General features: G+C 40.5%; 1 protein-coding gene across 1 annotated transcript in view; it reads right to left on the minus strand.

The window, feature by feature from the left end:
- The window catches only part of LOC123974239 (calcium-binding mitochondrial carrier protein Aralar1-like), a 20,582-nt gene extending 3,829 nt beyond the window's left edge, over positions 1-16,753 (minus strand). Inside the window, exons 1-13 of the mRNA XM_046054799.1 lie at positions 16,499-16,753; positions 16,009-16,062; positions 13,917-14,059; positions 11,881-11,996; positions 11,033-11,172; positions 8,205-8,351; positions 7,495-7,633; positions 6,490-6,583; positions 5,637-5,721; positions 4,325-4,406; positions 2,918-3,076; positions 1,883-1,935; positions 1,577-1,657 (exon numbers count right to left, since the gene is read on the minus strand). Of these exons, the coding sequence (XP_045910755.1) occupies positions 1,577-1,657; positions 1,883-1,935; positions 2,918-3,076; positions 4,325-4,406; positions 5,637-5,721; positions 6,490-6,583; positions 7,495-7,633; positions 8,205-8,351; positions 11,033-11,172; positions 11,881-11,996; positions 13,917-14,059; positions 16,009-16,062; positions 16,499-16,510 (1,305 nt within the window). The 5' untranslated portion in view covers positions 16,511-16,753. The remainder of the gene's footprint in view (positions 1-1,576; positions 1,658-1,882; positions 1,936-2,917; positions 3,077-4,324; positions 4,407-5,636; positions 5,722-6,489; positions 6,584-7,494; positions 7,634-8,204; positions 8,352-11,032; positions 11,173-11,880; positions 11,997-13,916; positions 14,060-16,008; positions 16,063-16,498) is intronic.
- Between the last annotated feature and the right edge of the window lie 1,433 nt (positions 16,754-18,186).

An 18,186-nucleotide genomic window follows, 5' to 3' on the forward strand; every position in this document is an offset into this window, starting at 1 on the left:
AATAACATGAGGATGTCTTCCAGTTCATATGGAAGAATTTAAATCTCATGGACACACAATCCATAGATGGGATGTATCTATGTATCAATGTATATATGCATAGGTAACATCCTTGTTGTCCTGTGTGCGGACCTGCACTGTGACCACGCCTCAGGTATGTACCGCGTTGTCAAACTCAATCACACTGAGCTAGACCCAGCTACATCCAGGACCCTCCAGGGCCTCTTCCTACAATTACACCCTGACAGGGGTCACGACCCCGCTCCTCTGTGAGCAACATGCAGGCTCTGCTGCATGGCCTGCCTGTTTCACTACACCACAGCCAGTGGAGAGGCAGAGTGATGGAATTACATCTTTAATCTGGTGTTGCAATCAAAAGATGTAAAAAAAAAAAAAAAAAAAAAAAACAGAGAGAGAGAGAAAAGTTAAATTTTAGGGAATTTATAGAGAAAAGTTAACTTTTGTATTCAGGGAACCCATGTAGGTCACCAAAAGATCGTCTGAATAATTATAATCTCTCAGACAAATTTAATAATTATTACTGATGGAAAAGAAATTAAATGATTACTGATGGAAATTAAATGAGAAGCATTTGCTGATAACTTGACCCACAGAAAATGAAAAAGACAACTTTATTAAACAAATCACCACAATTAATAAGAATTCCCCATAATTGAAAATTCATGAAGCTAAAAATACTACTAAATTGTGTCTGCCAAAACGCAAAAAAAAAAACAATCTGGCTGGTATGATTTTCAGATATTTCAGACATTTTAAAGGTCTAACATCAACATACATGCAAAACGTCAGTGGTGGATTGTATTTAAGTACATCTATTTAGGTAAACTACTTAAGTACAAATATGAGGTACTTGAGTATGTCCAATTCCAATGCTACGTTACGATTCTACTCCACTACAATTTTTATCTTTAAACCCTTATCTAAGATTTTACATACAAAACATGATGAGCTTATAAAGTGTGATGCTTATTGTTATAAACTACCTAATAGTACATGAAATAGTGAAAACATACAACAGTAAAATGCTACTTTAATGCATCATTAATAATGATCCAATAATATATGAGTACTTTTATTTTTTTACTTTGACACTAAAAAGTACATTTTGGTAATAATACTTAGGTGACATTCTCAAGGCAGGTCATTTACTTGTAATCGTGCATATTTACAGTGCAGTATTGCTAAATTTACCTAAATAAAGGATCTGAATACTTAAACCACTACTATACATAGTCCTTAGACTGTTAACAAATAGCGATCTGGCCCTGCAGGTACTGCGGGTAACATCCAAACAGCAGTGTGATCAGGTGTGTTGGCAGGAATATGCTTTACATCTAAAATACTTTCATTTTACTTTGGTTGGTAATGACAAGTATGTATTGTAGTAAACCACCTCATGATAAACCAAAAGACAGAAAATAATTTCCGATATTTACCCACATACATGTCTTTAAAACCGTGTTTATTTCTCATATATTTTAGGTGTTCATGTACTTGGTTTTGAGTTCATCTACTGACTGATTTTCTAAGATCTCTAAAGCACTGTAATGCTTACACATCCACCAGCGAGAATTTCCGCAGGCAGAGGGATGGTATCATCTTGTGTGGTGAACTTGTCTCTGACAAAATCATTCACCTGAAAAAAAAGAGAAAATAAAAGGAAAGAAGACATCAAGAGAGAAGTCAGATGAGACCCAATCCCAATCTTGATAGCAGGGCATTAATGTTAACTTGTGGTTGCAGTCCCATCCTGATTGCGAAGAGTGCGCTTCTTCTACGCTCTATGCATGTTTTTCATTCACAGTGAATCATTCGGGGCAACTTTTTTGAACACTCTGAGCTACACAGTGGGATGACTTACCGTGAGTTTGATAGCTTTCTCCGGGGCAACGCCAATGAGCTGCGGGAGGAGACCTGCAAAATATTATTCATGGATACCATTAGAATACCTGACAGGGTGAGAGACAAAGTCTGGCTTGAAATGAATGCACATTTTTTTATCTTTTGCTGAATGAATACATCCACTGACAGCTAGAACAATGTAAGCTGCAGGGTTCTTGTGTGTGTAAAACAAACCCATAAATATTTACAGATGTGGCTGATACATCTGATGCACCAAAACACAAAGGTCCCATTGAAAGTGAATAAAAGTCCAAAAATATGACACTGCTGGTGCGTATGGGATCAGCATTGTCGAGGCCTGAACCCAGTGTTGGTGGGGAACAGAGAGAGCTGTGTGGTCACGCATATGATCGGAGGGGGTGAGGGTGAGGGGGGCTTGGTGCTACAGTGGCGATAACCACCATACTGTTTCACCGTCTGTCCTTCATCAGGCCAGATAAACTTCTGAAGGAGCTGCTGAGTGACTGCTGCTGGTATGCCGCCAGAAAACAGCCGAGCGTGTCTGTCTCTGAGTCAATCACCCTCTTATCATGTGCAAGAGGGGAGGAAGGAAGGCAGAGGGAGGCAGATCAGAGCAACAAAGAGCTGCAGTGGTGGAGGTAGCAGTAGATGGCAGTCTTGACTTCCTTCATATGAACAGCCTGAGGGGGAGAAGTGTTGTATATCACAAGCCTTCAGCACCATTATCACCACTCGGGCAGAGGCAGATCAGACACTGCTACTACATGAATTCTCCTGGTCATTTTCCTCTGGGAAGCTCTCCCAGGTATTGAGATAATGAAAACGTGACCCCTGGGTGTTGCTTTATTCACTGCCGAACAGGGAGGGCAAAGGTTTCTGGTATCAATTAGCAAACCATGCTGCTGATATTAGCACACTGAGAATTCCTAATGCTTTCCCATCAGGCGGTTTTGTTTTGCACGAGACCCACATGTTGGCCTGCACACACATTTCAGGTCCTTCTTAAGTACTATAAAATCTGTCAAGGGTTTACCTCTGTAGAATCCGAAGATGCCCTCGTAACGGAGCACTTTCTTCGCGCAGTCGAAACTGTTCTTGTACATCAGCTCTCCTACAAAGGAGCCTGTGGAGCGCTGGTTCTGCATGCGTGTCTTCACCAGGTCGATGGGGTACACAGCCGTGGCACCAGTGGCTATAAAACACACAAATTTTTTCCACTGGTTGAAATCTTTGCTCTGTTTTTCAAGAAGCAATGTTTAACCAGCATTTTTAAGTATCTGAACAGCATGTCAAAAATTATGTAAATATAAATGTATTAACTTTATTGTATTTATGATTTAGTTTTCTTAAGACACATACTTAAAACTGTGAGGATTAGGGCTGCAACTAACAATTCTTTTCATTATCGATTAACTGTTTGGTCTATAAAATGTCAGAAAATATCATTTCACAAAGTCCAAGGTGGCATCTATAAATTCCTTGTCAGCAAATCCTCACATTTGAGAAGCTGAAACTAGTGACATTTTGCTTGGAAAATGACTGGAACAATCAATCGATAGTCAATGTCTTTGAATTTCTTTTGATGGACTAATCTATTAACTAAAGTTTCCAGCTTTAGTTAATAGATTATTAATTATTATACTATTTAGTTAAATAGTATTTTCCAGCTCTTGGACAGTCCTCTTGGTGCATACAAGCGACCATGGCACCCCAATTAATTTGTTAGTCTCTTGCACAATTACACAATTATTGTGTGCTGTTTAATGATCACTGACAAATGGTAGAATAAAAAACTGTTGGCATGTATGGGGTGGCAAAGCTGCAGCAAGTTGCACTAAAACTCCTGCTCTCAGTTTTACTTGCCATGTCTTGTCTGACATCAAAGGCTGTTGTAATCTCTCAAACATGCAAATAGCTCTGTCAGCATAGAGGCCGGGTGAGAAACAGCTCATTATCACCACAAAGACATGGCAGTTTCACCATAAGCATCACGATATACATTGCTTTTTTCACCGTGCCTGAATTGGCCGCTGGTGAGTGAGGATTGATTTGCGTGTTTGGGTAGAGCACACACACACACACACACACACACACACACACACACACACGCACACACGCACGCACACACGCACACACGCACACAGGATCCTATCTGAGGGGCAGTTATGTCAGTTAGGTTCCTTGTATCAGTTCCTTCCACTGTAATTAGACGGAGATTCCAGAGAGTGCGGTTCCGGAAGATTTGTGTCATTCCAAAGCTCCGACTCCAAAGACAGCCTGGAGCCACCGGTGGCACGGCAGCACAATGCCGGAGCCTCACATCACAACCCCTCTCTCCCTGCATGCACAATGGCTGGCCCCGGGGCCTCAGCGCCAGTCTGGCCCGGCTAAGGTTACCCCTCGGGCAGGCAGGGGGCTCTGCCGCAGACATGTCACTCACCTCCAGCGATTGAGCCCAGAGCAAACCTGTAGGCAGACTCTCCGGCCTGGAGCCAGATGGGCCGAGACGTTTCATGGGTGTGCTGTATAGGAGAAAGAGACACCAGTGGTCAAATGAATCTGGAGAAAGACGAGATGGGGGGTCAGAACACTAACCATGAATCGGGCTGGCTATTAAACTATAGCAAACCAGATACATTGTGGAAAGAAAAATGCTATGGAGTACTCAACGACGGAGGAAGGCGATGGAATGTGAACACATCACACATCACACATCAAGTCTGATTCATCATCAGCCAGTATTAAATGTCACAGACAGACCACCTCTGGATTCGGTAAATGACTGTGTGAACCTGTAGCTGAATTTTCCACACATGCTACATGTGGGAGGCTACAAGCTAACGGTCTTCTTACATTATTACAACAAAGTATAATTTCTCTATTATCTACTTGATCTCTTGATTGATGTTTGATGTTGAAAGCGGAGACCCTTTGTTTTCACTGTGGTTCACGGGAACAGATTAGCCCCACAAGCCTTTCCCATGTACAGATAAGTATCTACATGAATATTACACAGTCCGGGTGAGACTGTTAAAGTATGGTGAGTAACTTCTCCCGGAGCAGATGAGAAGGGGGTTGAGCAGATCAGTTTTTTCCTCTTCCCAGATGCTTCCACCGAGGGTTGCATGCTAACAAGATCGAGGTCTTGATCAAAGGGTTTAAAACAATTAGCCTACTTCCACTAAAGGGCAGGCCTGAGAATTGCAGCATCCCCCCCCAAAGGAATCAAATTCCAGACCTCTGAGTATGAGTCCCAGGAGCATGAGTGGCCTGAAAGCTCTGACCACAGCCTGATATAGAGCCGTGTTATCCGGTGGAGGCAGGAACTATTTTGTTCTCCCACATCCACCTTGACTCCCACTCCCCCTTCTGCCATTAGCAGACTTTACTAAAGGCTCCCTAAAACTCCTCAAGCAGCACACTGATAAAAGCCTCTTATTGGCTTCTCAGATGTGTGATTGCAGCTGATGTGTATGTGCAGCTATACTGAATAAAATGGGGAGAGCCTTTCATGGAGAGGTGCAACGCAACAATCCATTTCTCTTCTGTAACTATAATTGGTGTACTTTTATCTAGGAGTTTAAGTAATGCGCTTCACAAGGGAAGAAAAACATGGGCACTCTGCTAATTCAGCAACTGAACACCTTTTTTTTTTCTCCTTTCTGGGAAAGAAGCAGAAAGGGGAGAAGAGGAAAAGGCTTTGATAAAAGGCAGGAGGATGTGAGGTGTATTAGAGGAGTCAGTCAGGCTACCTGTCTCTGGGCCTCTGCATGGTGGTATGGCATGGCTCCCTCCTCCAACGGGGCTATCCTCTCGATGTCTGTATGGTTCAGCCGCCTTAACGCACAACAGCAGGGGAGGGAGTTAGGCCAGGAAAAAGCACAGAGCCCTGCATCTCCTGTGAGTAGCAGCCAGTGATGTAAGATTTTCCACAGACCTTTTACTGGGATATAACTCCAAGTTACTGCAACTTTAATTTAAGCTTATATAAACAACAGACAAACAACGCTGGATGAGTGCCCGTGGCCCAACAAGCAAATGAAAGTGTTTTGTTACTAAATGTTTGAGACACAAATATTCCCCACTGGCCTGACGCATCGTAAAGTCTGTATCCATGTTTTATGTTGTAAATGGAGCCACTGTTGTTAAACGGAATGAGCAATAACTTTATCTTTACAGCCAATAAACAGACCTGTAACTTATTTATTCCATTCATAGTGGAATAAAAGAAAAAAAACACGGTTTTGTATAAATGTTTTGAATGCACCGAAATGGAAACAACATATTAAGCTGCCAGGAACCCAAAGTACATAAGAAATGACACATGCGTATAAAACCTTACAAAGTCATAATCATCCAACTCATTTTGAGCCTTTTCTACTTAAAGTCTATGTATGCCTGTAAATGAATGAAAATATTAATAATTCACAGTTTTAAAAGTTCCTTTCAAATGTTTTATGGTCTGCAGACATAAATGTTAAAGCCCCACATCAGCACTTTCGCTCTACATGATATATAAATCAAGTTATATTACTGTAAATAAAACATGATCCGTGTGTTCACCGATGCACAGACAGACTCCAGAGGAGTAATTCCGAATCTTACCCGGAGTGAGAGTGGAGACCAACGAGCTGGTACAGGATGTCAATCTCCATTGGCGTGATTTGACCGAACTTATTTGCAGCATGAACAAACTCCTCTACAATGCAATAGAAAGAAGCATCAATACATTAAAGTCAATAGGAAGCTGAGGGGTTAGATATGTTAGGTATTTTCTACAGCAGGCTAGTATTAAAAAGTGTTTGCAAATACTGTTCCTTGTTTGTTTTGATGTTATTGTGGATGTTGCTGCTAAACAGGATATTTAAGGAGATTCCTGAAAGATATTTAAAAAAACTTAGTGTACCCTGAGTACACTAAGTGAGCATGCATCCTCCCAGCAGCATCCTGCGTCACTCTCTTATATGTGCTTTAAATTCATTCTTTACTGTTGCCTGCTGAGAAGTTCCATTACCATCAGGTGGTCTTTCTCAAAAGAAACCTAATGGTAGTCGTTGAAGGAGGGAAAAGAGTTAGTTATTCACTTCCCTCACAAAGACCTTCCTGTCAGGTCCAAGCATTGCAACCTTTGGTTACAAGCTGCCTTCTTTGATCTCGAGTACCGCAATAATATACTTTTCTGTGACTGACCGCTGACACATGAGTGTTAACTTCACACTTATTACCCACCCATCTCATATGTTGGTAATACAAATAACAAGAATTATTTGCAAATACTATCTAGCCCAAAGTCTTTTCTGGGAGGAGGAAAACAATGGAGAGAAAGTAGAGTAACAGTCTACAGTTTGCATCTCAATGGGAAACACAATTAGGAGCAGATGTGATTGAGAGCAACTATCGTCTACACATGTCTACATGTGGGAGGTGATCTGATTACCAAGTTAAAAATGTACATTTACCTTTGTAACTTAGTTCTACAGTAAATGTTCCTTATGTGTTCACTCACACCGCTCTGTCAAGAAAGTTAAAACATGATCGCACAGCTACATTTCATATCACATATGAAACACACAACAAATTTCAGCGGTGTCAGGAGCATCTCAGGTGTACCTTTGGTAACAAGTGTGTCTCTGTGAGTGCCGGCGAGGGTGCTGTAAATCTTGCGGACCAGCTCCATGTTGTTGAGGAGGGCGTTGAAGGCATTGAAGTAGGAAAAGCTCACCATGTGGGAGGTGCTGCCTCCTGCAGCCTAGAGAAAGATCCAAATGTCTGTCATTGCTTCTGTATAGGAAGACTTCGGCTGGATCTTATATTCTCTTAAATCCTCTGTGTCGAGAAGACATAAATGACTAAGATGGGCCGGTTGGTGGCAGCGGAAACAAGTTGTGAACACAACACTGACATATCATCACTTTTTAAGTTGATATGGTGAATTCTTTAGAAAACAGTTTTTGGTCTCTACCTACTCCTGAGGGAAATATGTGGCTCTTTAGCTGATAAATGCTCCACTAAATTCACCAGCTAGTCGCTAACTGTGCTGTTTGGTGCTGAGCAGGTAGTGCACAGTGGGTTTTTAGAGCTTTTTCCACTGAAAACAGCTGCCTGCAGCAGCCGAAAGCGACACTATGAGAGCTGTGAGAGTGAAACAAAACAGTAAAGCTGCATGATAGACAGCTAAATTCGCTGTAGGTTAATCACTACTCAAAAACCCCTTCATCACTTTTTTTCAAGCTGTCATTTGATACATTGTCATTATAAAAATATAGATTACAGCTACTTTAAATATTTGCAACTGGTGTAGAAGTTCTTGTTAAACTTACTGAAACCAGGTTCTCCTCTACAAATGGAGTCAGCATGTGATGTCTGATGGTGGCCATGATGTCGCTGAAGTCCAAGGCTGTGATGGTGCCACTTTTGTTCTTGTCTTTTTGTGCAAACGCCTGGCGGGCATGCTCCAACTGTAACTCCTGCAGCAACACACACAGAGAGAGCCAGCTGTTAACTGACAAAAGAAGCAAAGAATGTGCTCCAGTGATGAAGAGCATTGCATTGGGAACAGAGAAATAGAACTTTGGAGGATTTAAGTATAATATCAGCGTCTGACAGAAGCGAAAGTCATCAGATGTGTCAAACACTGGCTTTTGTAATCACCACTGTCTCTCTGGAGGCTAATGAAAACCATGTCCCGACAAGTCTGATCCCAGAGCAAAGACGAGCAGTTGGTGAGACGGCCGGCGTCCGCAGGAAGATGATTCAATATGACAACCATGCAATCAGATGTGGATGCAGGAGGAGGCTGACCCCAGGTCAATGTCTGCTGTCAAAGCTCATCGCATATGACCAGGGGATCACAGAGCAACGTCACTGTCATATTAAGCTTTACTTCCTCTTTACACTTTGGTTCTGATAACCTAATCAGTGGATTGTTGCTGAAGATTGATTCTCTCAGTATTTGCTGATGAAAACTCATGATGAAACTTTTGGCGCCTCACAAACATTACAACTTTTCAAGCGAACAAATGCTCCACTTTGTCTGCTCTCACTGAAGTTTCAAGTCCAGCCAAATACTGCAACAACCACAGGGTGGCAGAGCCAAGGCTGTTTGAAAAACAAACAATCAAGTCCACACATAAATCTGTACTTTCATACTACTCAGACTCAGTTAAAGGAAATGTACTGGGATGTGACGGAACAACAAGACAATAATAATAAAAAATGTAAATTAAATCCTGCACACACAATCTTTGGTGTAGCGGTGGGAAGCCCTAGTCTAGTATGATAAACCACAAACTGCTTTGAGGGATCCCACACTGCAGCGCAGCCTGTTTAACTCTCGGACCACCCAGATTCTGCATAAGACCACAGCCCTCCACTCCAAACCAGGTTCCTCTCTGACCGAACTGCTGCTGCTGATTTAACAGCACAGAGGTCTAAGTGAGATACAGGCAACGGCCTACAAAGCCAAACAACAACGTTAAGTGTCTTAATGGCTCACTGGGCTACCGCAAACCACTAGAACGGTTGAAGAGATGAAACACTAAAGATGCATCTCCGCACCACAACTCCATTATCTTAAGAGATGATATACTGCATGTAGTTCACATTGCATAATTTGTCACCTCAGCAGGATGAGAATGCCTCACCACAGGATGAAGGTGATCATTATGAATGGTTTCACATTTACTGATGCGCACTTTCTAAGATGTTGAGGGAAAAAACTGAAAAATACATTCTGTGTGCTGTCCCTATGTTTTGTAGCATATAGTGTTGCATTTACATACAAATCTGTAGCTCTTCTTATGAGCTGCTAAGGTCAATAAATGTACACTGTACTGTGCTAGCATGACAAGACAAAACATTATGCATGGATTTCTAAACAATAAGAACAAAACCAAACGCGTCCATCCTCACTTTCACTTTCAGTAAGTGGTTTGGTCACTATGATCAACTTTATCTCACTGAGTCGCATTGATGTAAATAAACGTTCCTACAGACGGGTGATTAAAACACTCCATACCATTGGGTGTCAGTAACACGCCACGAGCGTAAAACAAGCAAGAAGGGGAAGATGTTTCATTCCAAACCGAATACTTTTTCTTTTTACTTTTAGTATATACTGCAGCTGCCCTTACAAAGTACGTACTGTTGCATGCCGTATACTACTTTGTCATAACATTGTGCCTAGAACTGTCACCCTCTTGCTCATAATGTGCAGAGGATTGTGTCTCAGAATAGCCAGAAAAGCATGTTGGCTTGCATACTGCAAAATGTGACTGCATGCAGTAGGGCATCCTGGTATTTTTGGCATACTGCTTATCACATACTACAGTATGTCTTGGGACATACTAAATGTTTTTCTGGCATACTAAATAGTATGGTCATATGCATCTTGGAACGATCATGTCAGAGGAAGTGCTACAGCTAGTGGGTTCATTACGCCTCCATTTGGGGGTATGTTTTCATTTCAGTTTTTGTTTCAGTTCCAGGTTTGTTTTAAATACAAGTTGTACATCGCAGCAATAAAGCAATAGTCTAGTATTTTGGCAAATACACTTTTTTGCATTCTTGCCAACAATTAGTTCAATAGATCAATACCACTCTTGTTTCTAATCATTATGTGAGCATGATATTAATTATAGAGCTGGAGCCAGCAGCCGGTTAGCTTAACAACAAATAAAATCTTTTACCGGAGGATATTTGTCGGACAATTTTTGCGCAGTTACTTTCTGGAGGTTATCAGGCAACAGCACAGACTCCAAGAATGCACTACACTTGACCTAGGAAGGTGCGTCTCACTAATTGATTACGATTAATTAAATTAATTAATGCTAGTTAATGAGTGAGGTTTCAAGGTGCAGGTTGGCAGATTTTTTTAATACACCTTCCTTAGAAGGAGCCAACCTAGCTGTTTCCCTCTGTTTTCAGTCTTTATGCTAAGCTAAGCTAACTGGCTTCTGGTGGTAGCTTCATATTTAGGGTATAGTACATACATGTGATGGGTATCAATCTTCTCAGCTCTCAACTCTCGGCAAGAAAGCGAAGATGATGAAGATGTTAAACTATTCATTTTCCTAAGAATATTGAAAAGTTTATCATGCAGCTCATGGTTCTAAAATAAAACAGATGAAGGTATAGATGCACAACATACCTGCAGAAACTGAGTGAACTCTGTGTAGCTAAGGTTCTTGTTTCTTTCATGGCCAAAGTGTAGCCTGATAAACTCACAGTCCCAGTTGAAGGGAATGTGGTGATGAACTGTGGTCTGGCTGAAGATGTCACGTACATTCTCTGGAAGAGTGAGACATGAGTGAGCAATAACAAGAAACACAAGGAGAAACATGCAAGATGCAATTGCAACATCCATCTCACACCCTCATGCCATTTGTGGAGAACCTTGTTAAAGTAGAGGAAAGAGTCCATTTGGACTGTGAAGCTGAATAGGCTGTTTGACAGTCCCACTCCTTCCACATTTTCATGGGACTCCATCCAGGAAATTTTCTGTATAAGCACTGCTCTCAATTTCAGTCGCCTTTATGGAGGCCCATTGCACAGACAGAGCATAGCAGCAGCTTCTTTGTAAGACTCTGCATCTCTTGCTTTATGACATGCTGGATTCATTTCTCTTCTTGTCAGATGGAGCTGGTTATAATGACTGGTAATAATGGTTATAAAGACGTGTCTACTGCTGCATTTATTGACACATGCTTTTAGAGTAGCACTTGCGACCCACGAACGATCAATGTTATACTCAAAGACACCTCTTGGAGTAGTTTTTGGCACTTTCCATCATCATTGATTTCTATTACGTATCCATTAAAACTACAACAAAAAAGGCTCCTTAAATACATTTCTTACCTACATGAAGTCAACATCTTCAGTCAAAGTCAGAGCTATTCTAACATGGTGTTTAACACTGTATGTACACAACATGATGCTTAGTCTCCAGTAAAGTACACCCCCACACCAGTGTACTGACATTAACCACCATGTACATACCGAATGAGATGTTCCCTGTGCCAGTCTTGTCAAACAACTGAAAGGCAACTATGAACAGGGCATCTGGGGCACATAGAACTGATTCAAAGGCCAGAAACTCCTGGAAAGAGATCAGCCTGTTTGGACGAGAGAAAGAGTGCAATCTGATAACAAAAACTACAACTACAGACACAATCCATCCTGAAAAAAACACAAATACACTGACTGAAGGACAGCAGAAAATGCAGTTCAGTCAGACAACTCACAATAAATGTTTATTACAGCAGAACATTGTTACAGTTTGGCTTCTAGGCTTCGACCTCTTTACTCCCCACAGATACAGTATGTTTACACACACACCATTGCCTACTGGTGGATGCTGGGGCTGAAAAAAAGCAGCAATACTGATGCAGGCAGCAGAGGTATGACAGAGCAGAGGGATTGATGGGAAATATTTTTTGAGAGAGATTGAGACAAATCTCTCTTTGAGAGGGTGTGATTGTTTGATGACGAGGAACATTAAGCATGTAATGTGTGTTTCTGGTGCAGCTTCAGTTGAATGCGTGAACTAGTTTGCAGCGCCGCTTTATTAACATGATACTAAGCCTAATTCTCAGCTAAGCTTTAAATTTTACACTTGACCTTGGAAAGAGTATTTGACAAAACTATTTCACCAACAACAAGGTAGTCGTTCTGGAGCTTTCAATCACATCACATGATCTTCATCGACAAATGGAGTTTGCCCAGTTGACATAAATATTAGTAGATGGACTTCTCATCCATGGTGTCTGAAGGCTGAGCTTCATTCTATTATATTCTGTTGTTTATTTTATAAACTATATAAATGTATTATTGTACAGTTACATTGAACCTCAAGTGACATGAACGAAGAAGTCCTTAATGTGCTCAGAAAAAATGGGAATTTGAACATTTAAGGACCTGAAGGTGACATTTATTTTCATTCTTCAGCTTACAGTGAGACATAGTGAAGGTCTAACTACAGCAAACTTTCATTAAAAGTTCATTAAGTGCAGCTAGAACCATGAGATATAATTGTGCTTATCTTATCAATGGATTTTAAATCGATCAGCCTTTGGTGTAAAATAGTATAATAATAAAGATACATATTGACTCTGCAAACATCATTGAGATAAATCATTAACAGTCTCTTTGGCAGCTACTACACATGTTTGTGGTGCACTCCTTCAGTAAATCTGAAGAATATTTAATAAAAAGAGCGCAACAGGAGGCACACTGGAAATAAAAATTATTATACCAAGATTAAGAGAATTGTGTCAACGTGGCTTTAAAGGTTATCATGTGATATCCAGTTGCTTTAGTGACATAAAACCGATGAAACAGGCCTTCATGGTTTGCTTTGTTGTAAATATCCATTAAAGCTAAATGTATCTCGCTCTAACTGGATGAAGGTCAAGGTGGCCAAATGACCTTTTACATACATTTTGGCTAAGACACAAGTTTTTTGTGTTTTTATTGGTGCCATATATGTAGTTAAATGTGTCACACAGGTTCAGGAATTTATCAACAAAGTGTGTAAAGACAATGTAAGTACAGCACATTTAATACAACATAATCCTAACATAAAAGGTCTTGTTGTGCTCACGTCAGTTAAGACTGACACACTTGTTTTCTTCTATAATAATGCCCTTTCATGTAGTGTGGTATCTGCAAAATCCAGTTTCCTTTGGTTCCCACACACAACAAATTATGACAAGTAGTATATACTTTTATCTACATTCAAATAGCAGCAACTCCAACTGCAAAGTCGTTACTGCTGGAGAAGTGTCAAGACAAAGGAAAATTCAGTTGAGTTCAGATCTAATGCACAGAGAGATAGCAAGAGGCTATTTCAGACCAAAAACATGTACCAGTGCTGAAACGGGGAGTTTCAGTGTGAGGAAGCAAAAGGTCTACAAAACATTTGTTGAGGAAATACAGACATAAAAAGGAATAACAATTAAGCTACATGTATCAACACATCGACATCAACAGAGGACTCCCACAGCAACTTTGCTCACATCACTGTAGGTACTCACCCATCCTTAGTAGTGTCAGCGACTCCAGCTATCAGTTCCACAGTTTTGGGATTATACTGAGGCTGTGCATGCAGACCCAGGTAACTCTGCACAAAGTCATTGGGGGTCATGTAATGCTCTCCATCCTGCACCACACTGGCATACTGCAGTGGAGACACAGACAGAGCTGTAAATGCGGATGTTAAATGTCTCAAAGCATGTGTGGATTTAGATTATTAATCTAAATTAAACGTACTGAATGCAATGACAGAGAAAAAACAAGCTACAGGTGATAAATCAACAAGTCTCGATTGGTATCTCTTTTCTTTCTGACAATAATGTGTTTGTGTACAGTTTTCTACCAGGACCTATGGTTTTCAGTTTACTGGCCCTACACAGTTAAAGCATATTAAATCTTTACAATGCTTCCCTACATCCCGTTATGACAAAGTATTGAAAAGCAGCAGCCTCTTTCTAATCAATGTAAGTCTTTCATGCAGGACAAAGAAACACGTCTCCTAGCACTAGATACAAACATATCCATCTCATCAACAGACAAAGGAGATACACAATTACATTTAAAAAGAATAACATCAGATACAAAACATAACATACAATATAGATGATGCATGCTGTGCGCCATACACTTTAATAAATATTCCTTGTGATTTATTACATGTAATGACTATGCTCATGATTGGTGTTTTGGTGAGAGTGTATAACAGGGCCATGCTTTATTTTTCAGGAACACCCTACTCACACTCACACAGTCACTGAAATTCACATCATGAAGCTGCCCAGTACAGTGTGCTGGCCACAGTGCAGCTCTAACTGGAGCATTTCGGGGCTCAGGGCATTGCTGGAGGGCTCCTGTTGGATGAGCAAGTGGTGCTCTATCACTTTCTCCACCCAAATTTATCCTGATGGCCAGGTGGTATACAGTCCAATACTGTACAATAGATAATCTAGTGTCTTAAATGTCTGTACTTTATCACACTAATTCGAAAATCATGTATATATAATATTACCATAAGTCAGTCCTGCTCATTTATTTGCAACGGCCGGAAATCTGAGACTGTAGCTCCAGTTTTTAAGGGATACCTCGTCTTACTGTATATATCGTCATTAGGCCCAAACCTAATTTAAACTGATAAAACGCATAGTGACAATAATTTAATAAATGACCTTGCAAGCTTTGTGTTACGACTGTGTTTTACTTGACTGAAGCCAAACACGTGCAGCGCTGTGCCTCAAACTGAGCTCTCAGTCAGTCTTTAAGACGTAGGGTCATTTTTAGAGCCCAGGTTGGGTTTCAAAGTTGGAACAGAGATAGCTCTGGAAACACAAGCGCCAAATGAACTGGCAACAGAAAGGTCTGAGCCAAGCTCAGATAGAGAGAGAGCACGAGATAAACAGAAAACGAGGGTGGGAGGAGACCTTCACGACAAGTGTTTTTCAGGGCTACAATTCAATGCACTCTGTTGAATTAATGTTTTAAGTGAAAATATTAATTCCAAGCAATTTATTGCCACATTACTCCATCACACGATTGTGTATCCATTCACCCTCACAGTAGGCCTCAAGTAGTTCTTAATCAAATTATACAGGCAGTCAGAATGAGCTTCCAGTAATTAACTCTTCCACCTGAATATGCATTACAAATTACACAGCCCTCTTATCGAGTCAAGAGATGTGGAGGGACCATAAGGCGACTTGTACCTCAAACAGACTCCCTACTCTCAGGAACAAGTTTATACTCCAAACAAGTCCTGAGGGGGTAAACAAACCTCCACACTCTTGCCAGGGGAATTGTTTCTTTGAAGGGTAGCGGACAGAGCGTGACGAGAAATTCAATGACATGCTGAAGATTAAGACACGCTAGCCAGACAAACATACACAAACAAAGTCAAAGCAGCGTTGGGGTGGGGGCTTCTTCTAGCCGATCCAAAATTAGTTGAAGCATTTGAGTGACCTTTATTGAACTATGCATCCCAATGGACACCACACAGAAACCACTCACTGACTGCAACCTTAGTACACTTGTAACACTATGTATTTGTGTGTTGCCATGTAGGTTAAAAGCTCCAAATGTTTTGGTTTCTGTGAGTCTTACCTTCAGAAAAATAGCCTTCAAGTCATTGGGGTCGGCTCTTTTTGTTGCTTGCACCTATAACACACAAGTTGGAGTTTGCTATAACAAAAAAAGTCAAGAGTATCAAGATGGTGCATACAATCAAGGCTTCAAAAGGCTACTATTCCATATGTCCAATCAATAAAACTGAAGTTCAGGCTGTCACTGTTTAGCTTTGATTTTTAGGATCGATCACAGACTGTAACAACAACTGAAACTCCCTGCATGGGAAAATAACCGTTCAGACTACAAAATAAAATCTCTCACAAACACAAATGGAACATAGGAAAGAAATTACAGTTGTCTCTGCAAGGCCGGCAGTGACGCGCCTATGCAAAGATGCAGAGATAAAATAATGGGTGACTCCGCTGCATACAAGAGCTTTAAACCCACGCGTCCCCACAGCCGAACCTTCCCCGCCGCTTTACTGCCTTTAAAATTAATATCAGATAAGAAATATCGACGGAGTCACCTTGACCGCCATGCTGGGTGTGACGTCAGCTGCAGTGGACTAGCGCACGCGCTGGACATCAGGATGGCAGGACGGCCGAGGACTGAGACGCCAAAATATATTTAGCCAAGTATCGTCCTGTACTGTCTGCGGGGCGGTGTGTCCGACGAGAGAGAGATGCTCCGGACAGAGAGAAACCCGCTCTGCAATTGCATTACAGCACTTCCTGTGTGCTCGGGTCAGACGAGGACACGGTTCCCTGTGCCTGCAAACAACAAACAGGACAGCACTGTGTGCAGTGCGCATCACTCGTTTACTAAGTGACTCTACTTGATGTAACGTTAATGGCAAAAAAATGTTTAACTTTTAAGAAATCTACGAATATTTAGCTTCAGCGAGCAAATGGTGTAACAGGGCTGCAACTGATATTTTCGTTATCCTTATACAGTGGTGGAACAAGTAAACATAAGGTACTTCTACCTGAGTTTTTTCCTGCCACTTTATACGTGACATTGTACTACTCCACTTAAGTTCATAGGGAAATGTTATTTCTTGCTAGTTACATTACAAATGAAAACCATGTTTTGAAACTACCTGACCTCATACAGCTGAAATGATTAGTTGATTAATCAATTACTCGCTTTACAGACAATTAATTGGCAACTATTTTGATCATCATTTAACTCATTTTCACTTCTTTTTATGCAACAATGTTGAGGTTATGTTGCGGTTTGGACTGTTGGTTGGACAAAACAAACATCATGAAGGTGTCACCTTGTTCTCTGGGTATTGTGATGGCATTTCTCACCATCTTCAGAATTTTTATAAACCAAAAAATCTATTGATTTATTGAGAAAATACTTAATCCATAATGAAAATAATCAATAGTTACAGTCAGATACAAAATGAGCTCCCAGTCATAGGGGCTTTTTTTCTGCATTGAGTAATACTACATTTCTGTCATTATATCTACATAGTTTTACTTTAAGTCCCCATGAAATAAAAATCGATTTTTGAATTTGTTTTTCTTGCCTTGCACTATATGTCACCAATACACCAGCATCTGGCCCAACAATAATGAAAACGTTTCGAAGGTGTTGATGACTCCTCCTGCACTTGGGGCGTGTATTAATTCAGCGTCCAATGAAAAGCTAATTTTTTATATCGCTACCAGAATGTAGTGTTTCTGGGGGCCACCAGACCTCACTGATCACTGTACAAAAACAAAAATACATTCTTTAACTTTTTTAACTTTTCAATGCAGGACTTTTACTGGACTGTGTATGTGTGGTATTAGTATTTTTACTTAAGTAAAGGAGCTGAATACTTCTTGCACCACTCTCATCATTTTTATTCTTTTCAATTCATCAATTGATTGTTTCATCTATAAAATGTCACAAAATAATGAAAAACTTCCCTAAGTATCTCCCATAATCCACAATGACGTCTTCACATTGCCAGACAGATCAAATCCTAAAAATATTCTGTTTTCAATAAGGAGAAAAAATTAACTGATTATTTCAGTTCGCAAGTAGAAAGTGGCAACAAGAAACATAAATAAAAACTTTGATAAAAATGTCAAAAAGAGCCTGGGTAAAAAGTGAAAAAACAAATTAGTAAAATATAAAATTATAAAATTTTATTTATTTTATCATTAAATTTTACAGCGAACTAATCAACTAAAACAAGAACAGTTGGAAGTGAAATAA

Source organism: Micropterus dolomieu, linkage group LG07, assembly GCF_021292245.1.
Source record: "Micropterus dolomieu isolate WLL.071019.BEF.003 ecotype Adirondacks linkage group LG07, ASM2129224v1, whole genome shotgun sequence".
Lineage (NCBI taxonomy): Eukaryota > Metazoa > Chordata > Actinopteri > Centrarchiformes > Centrarchidae > Micropterus > Micropterus dolomieu.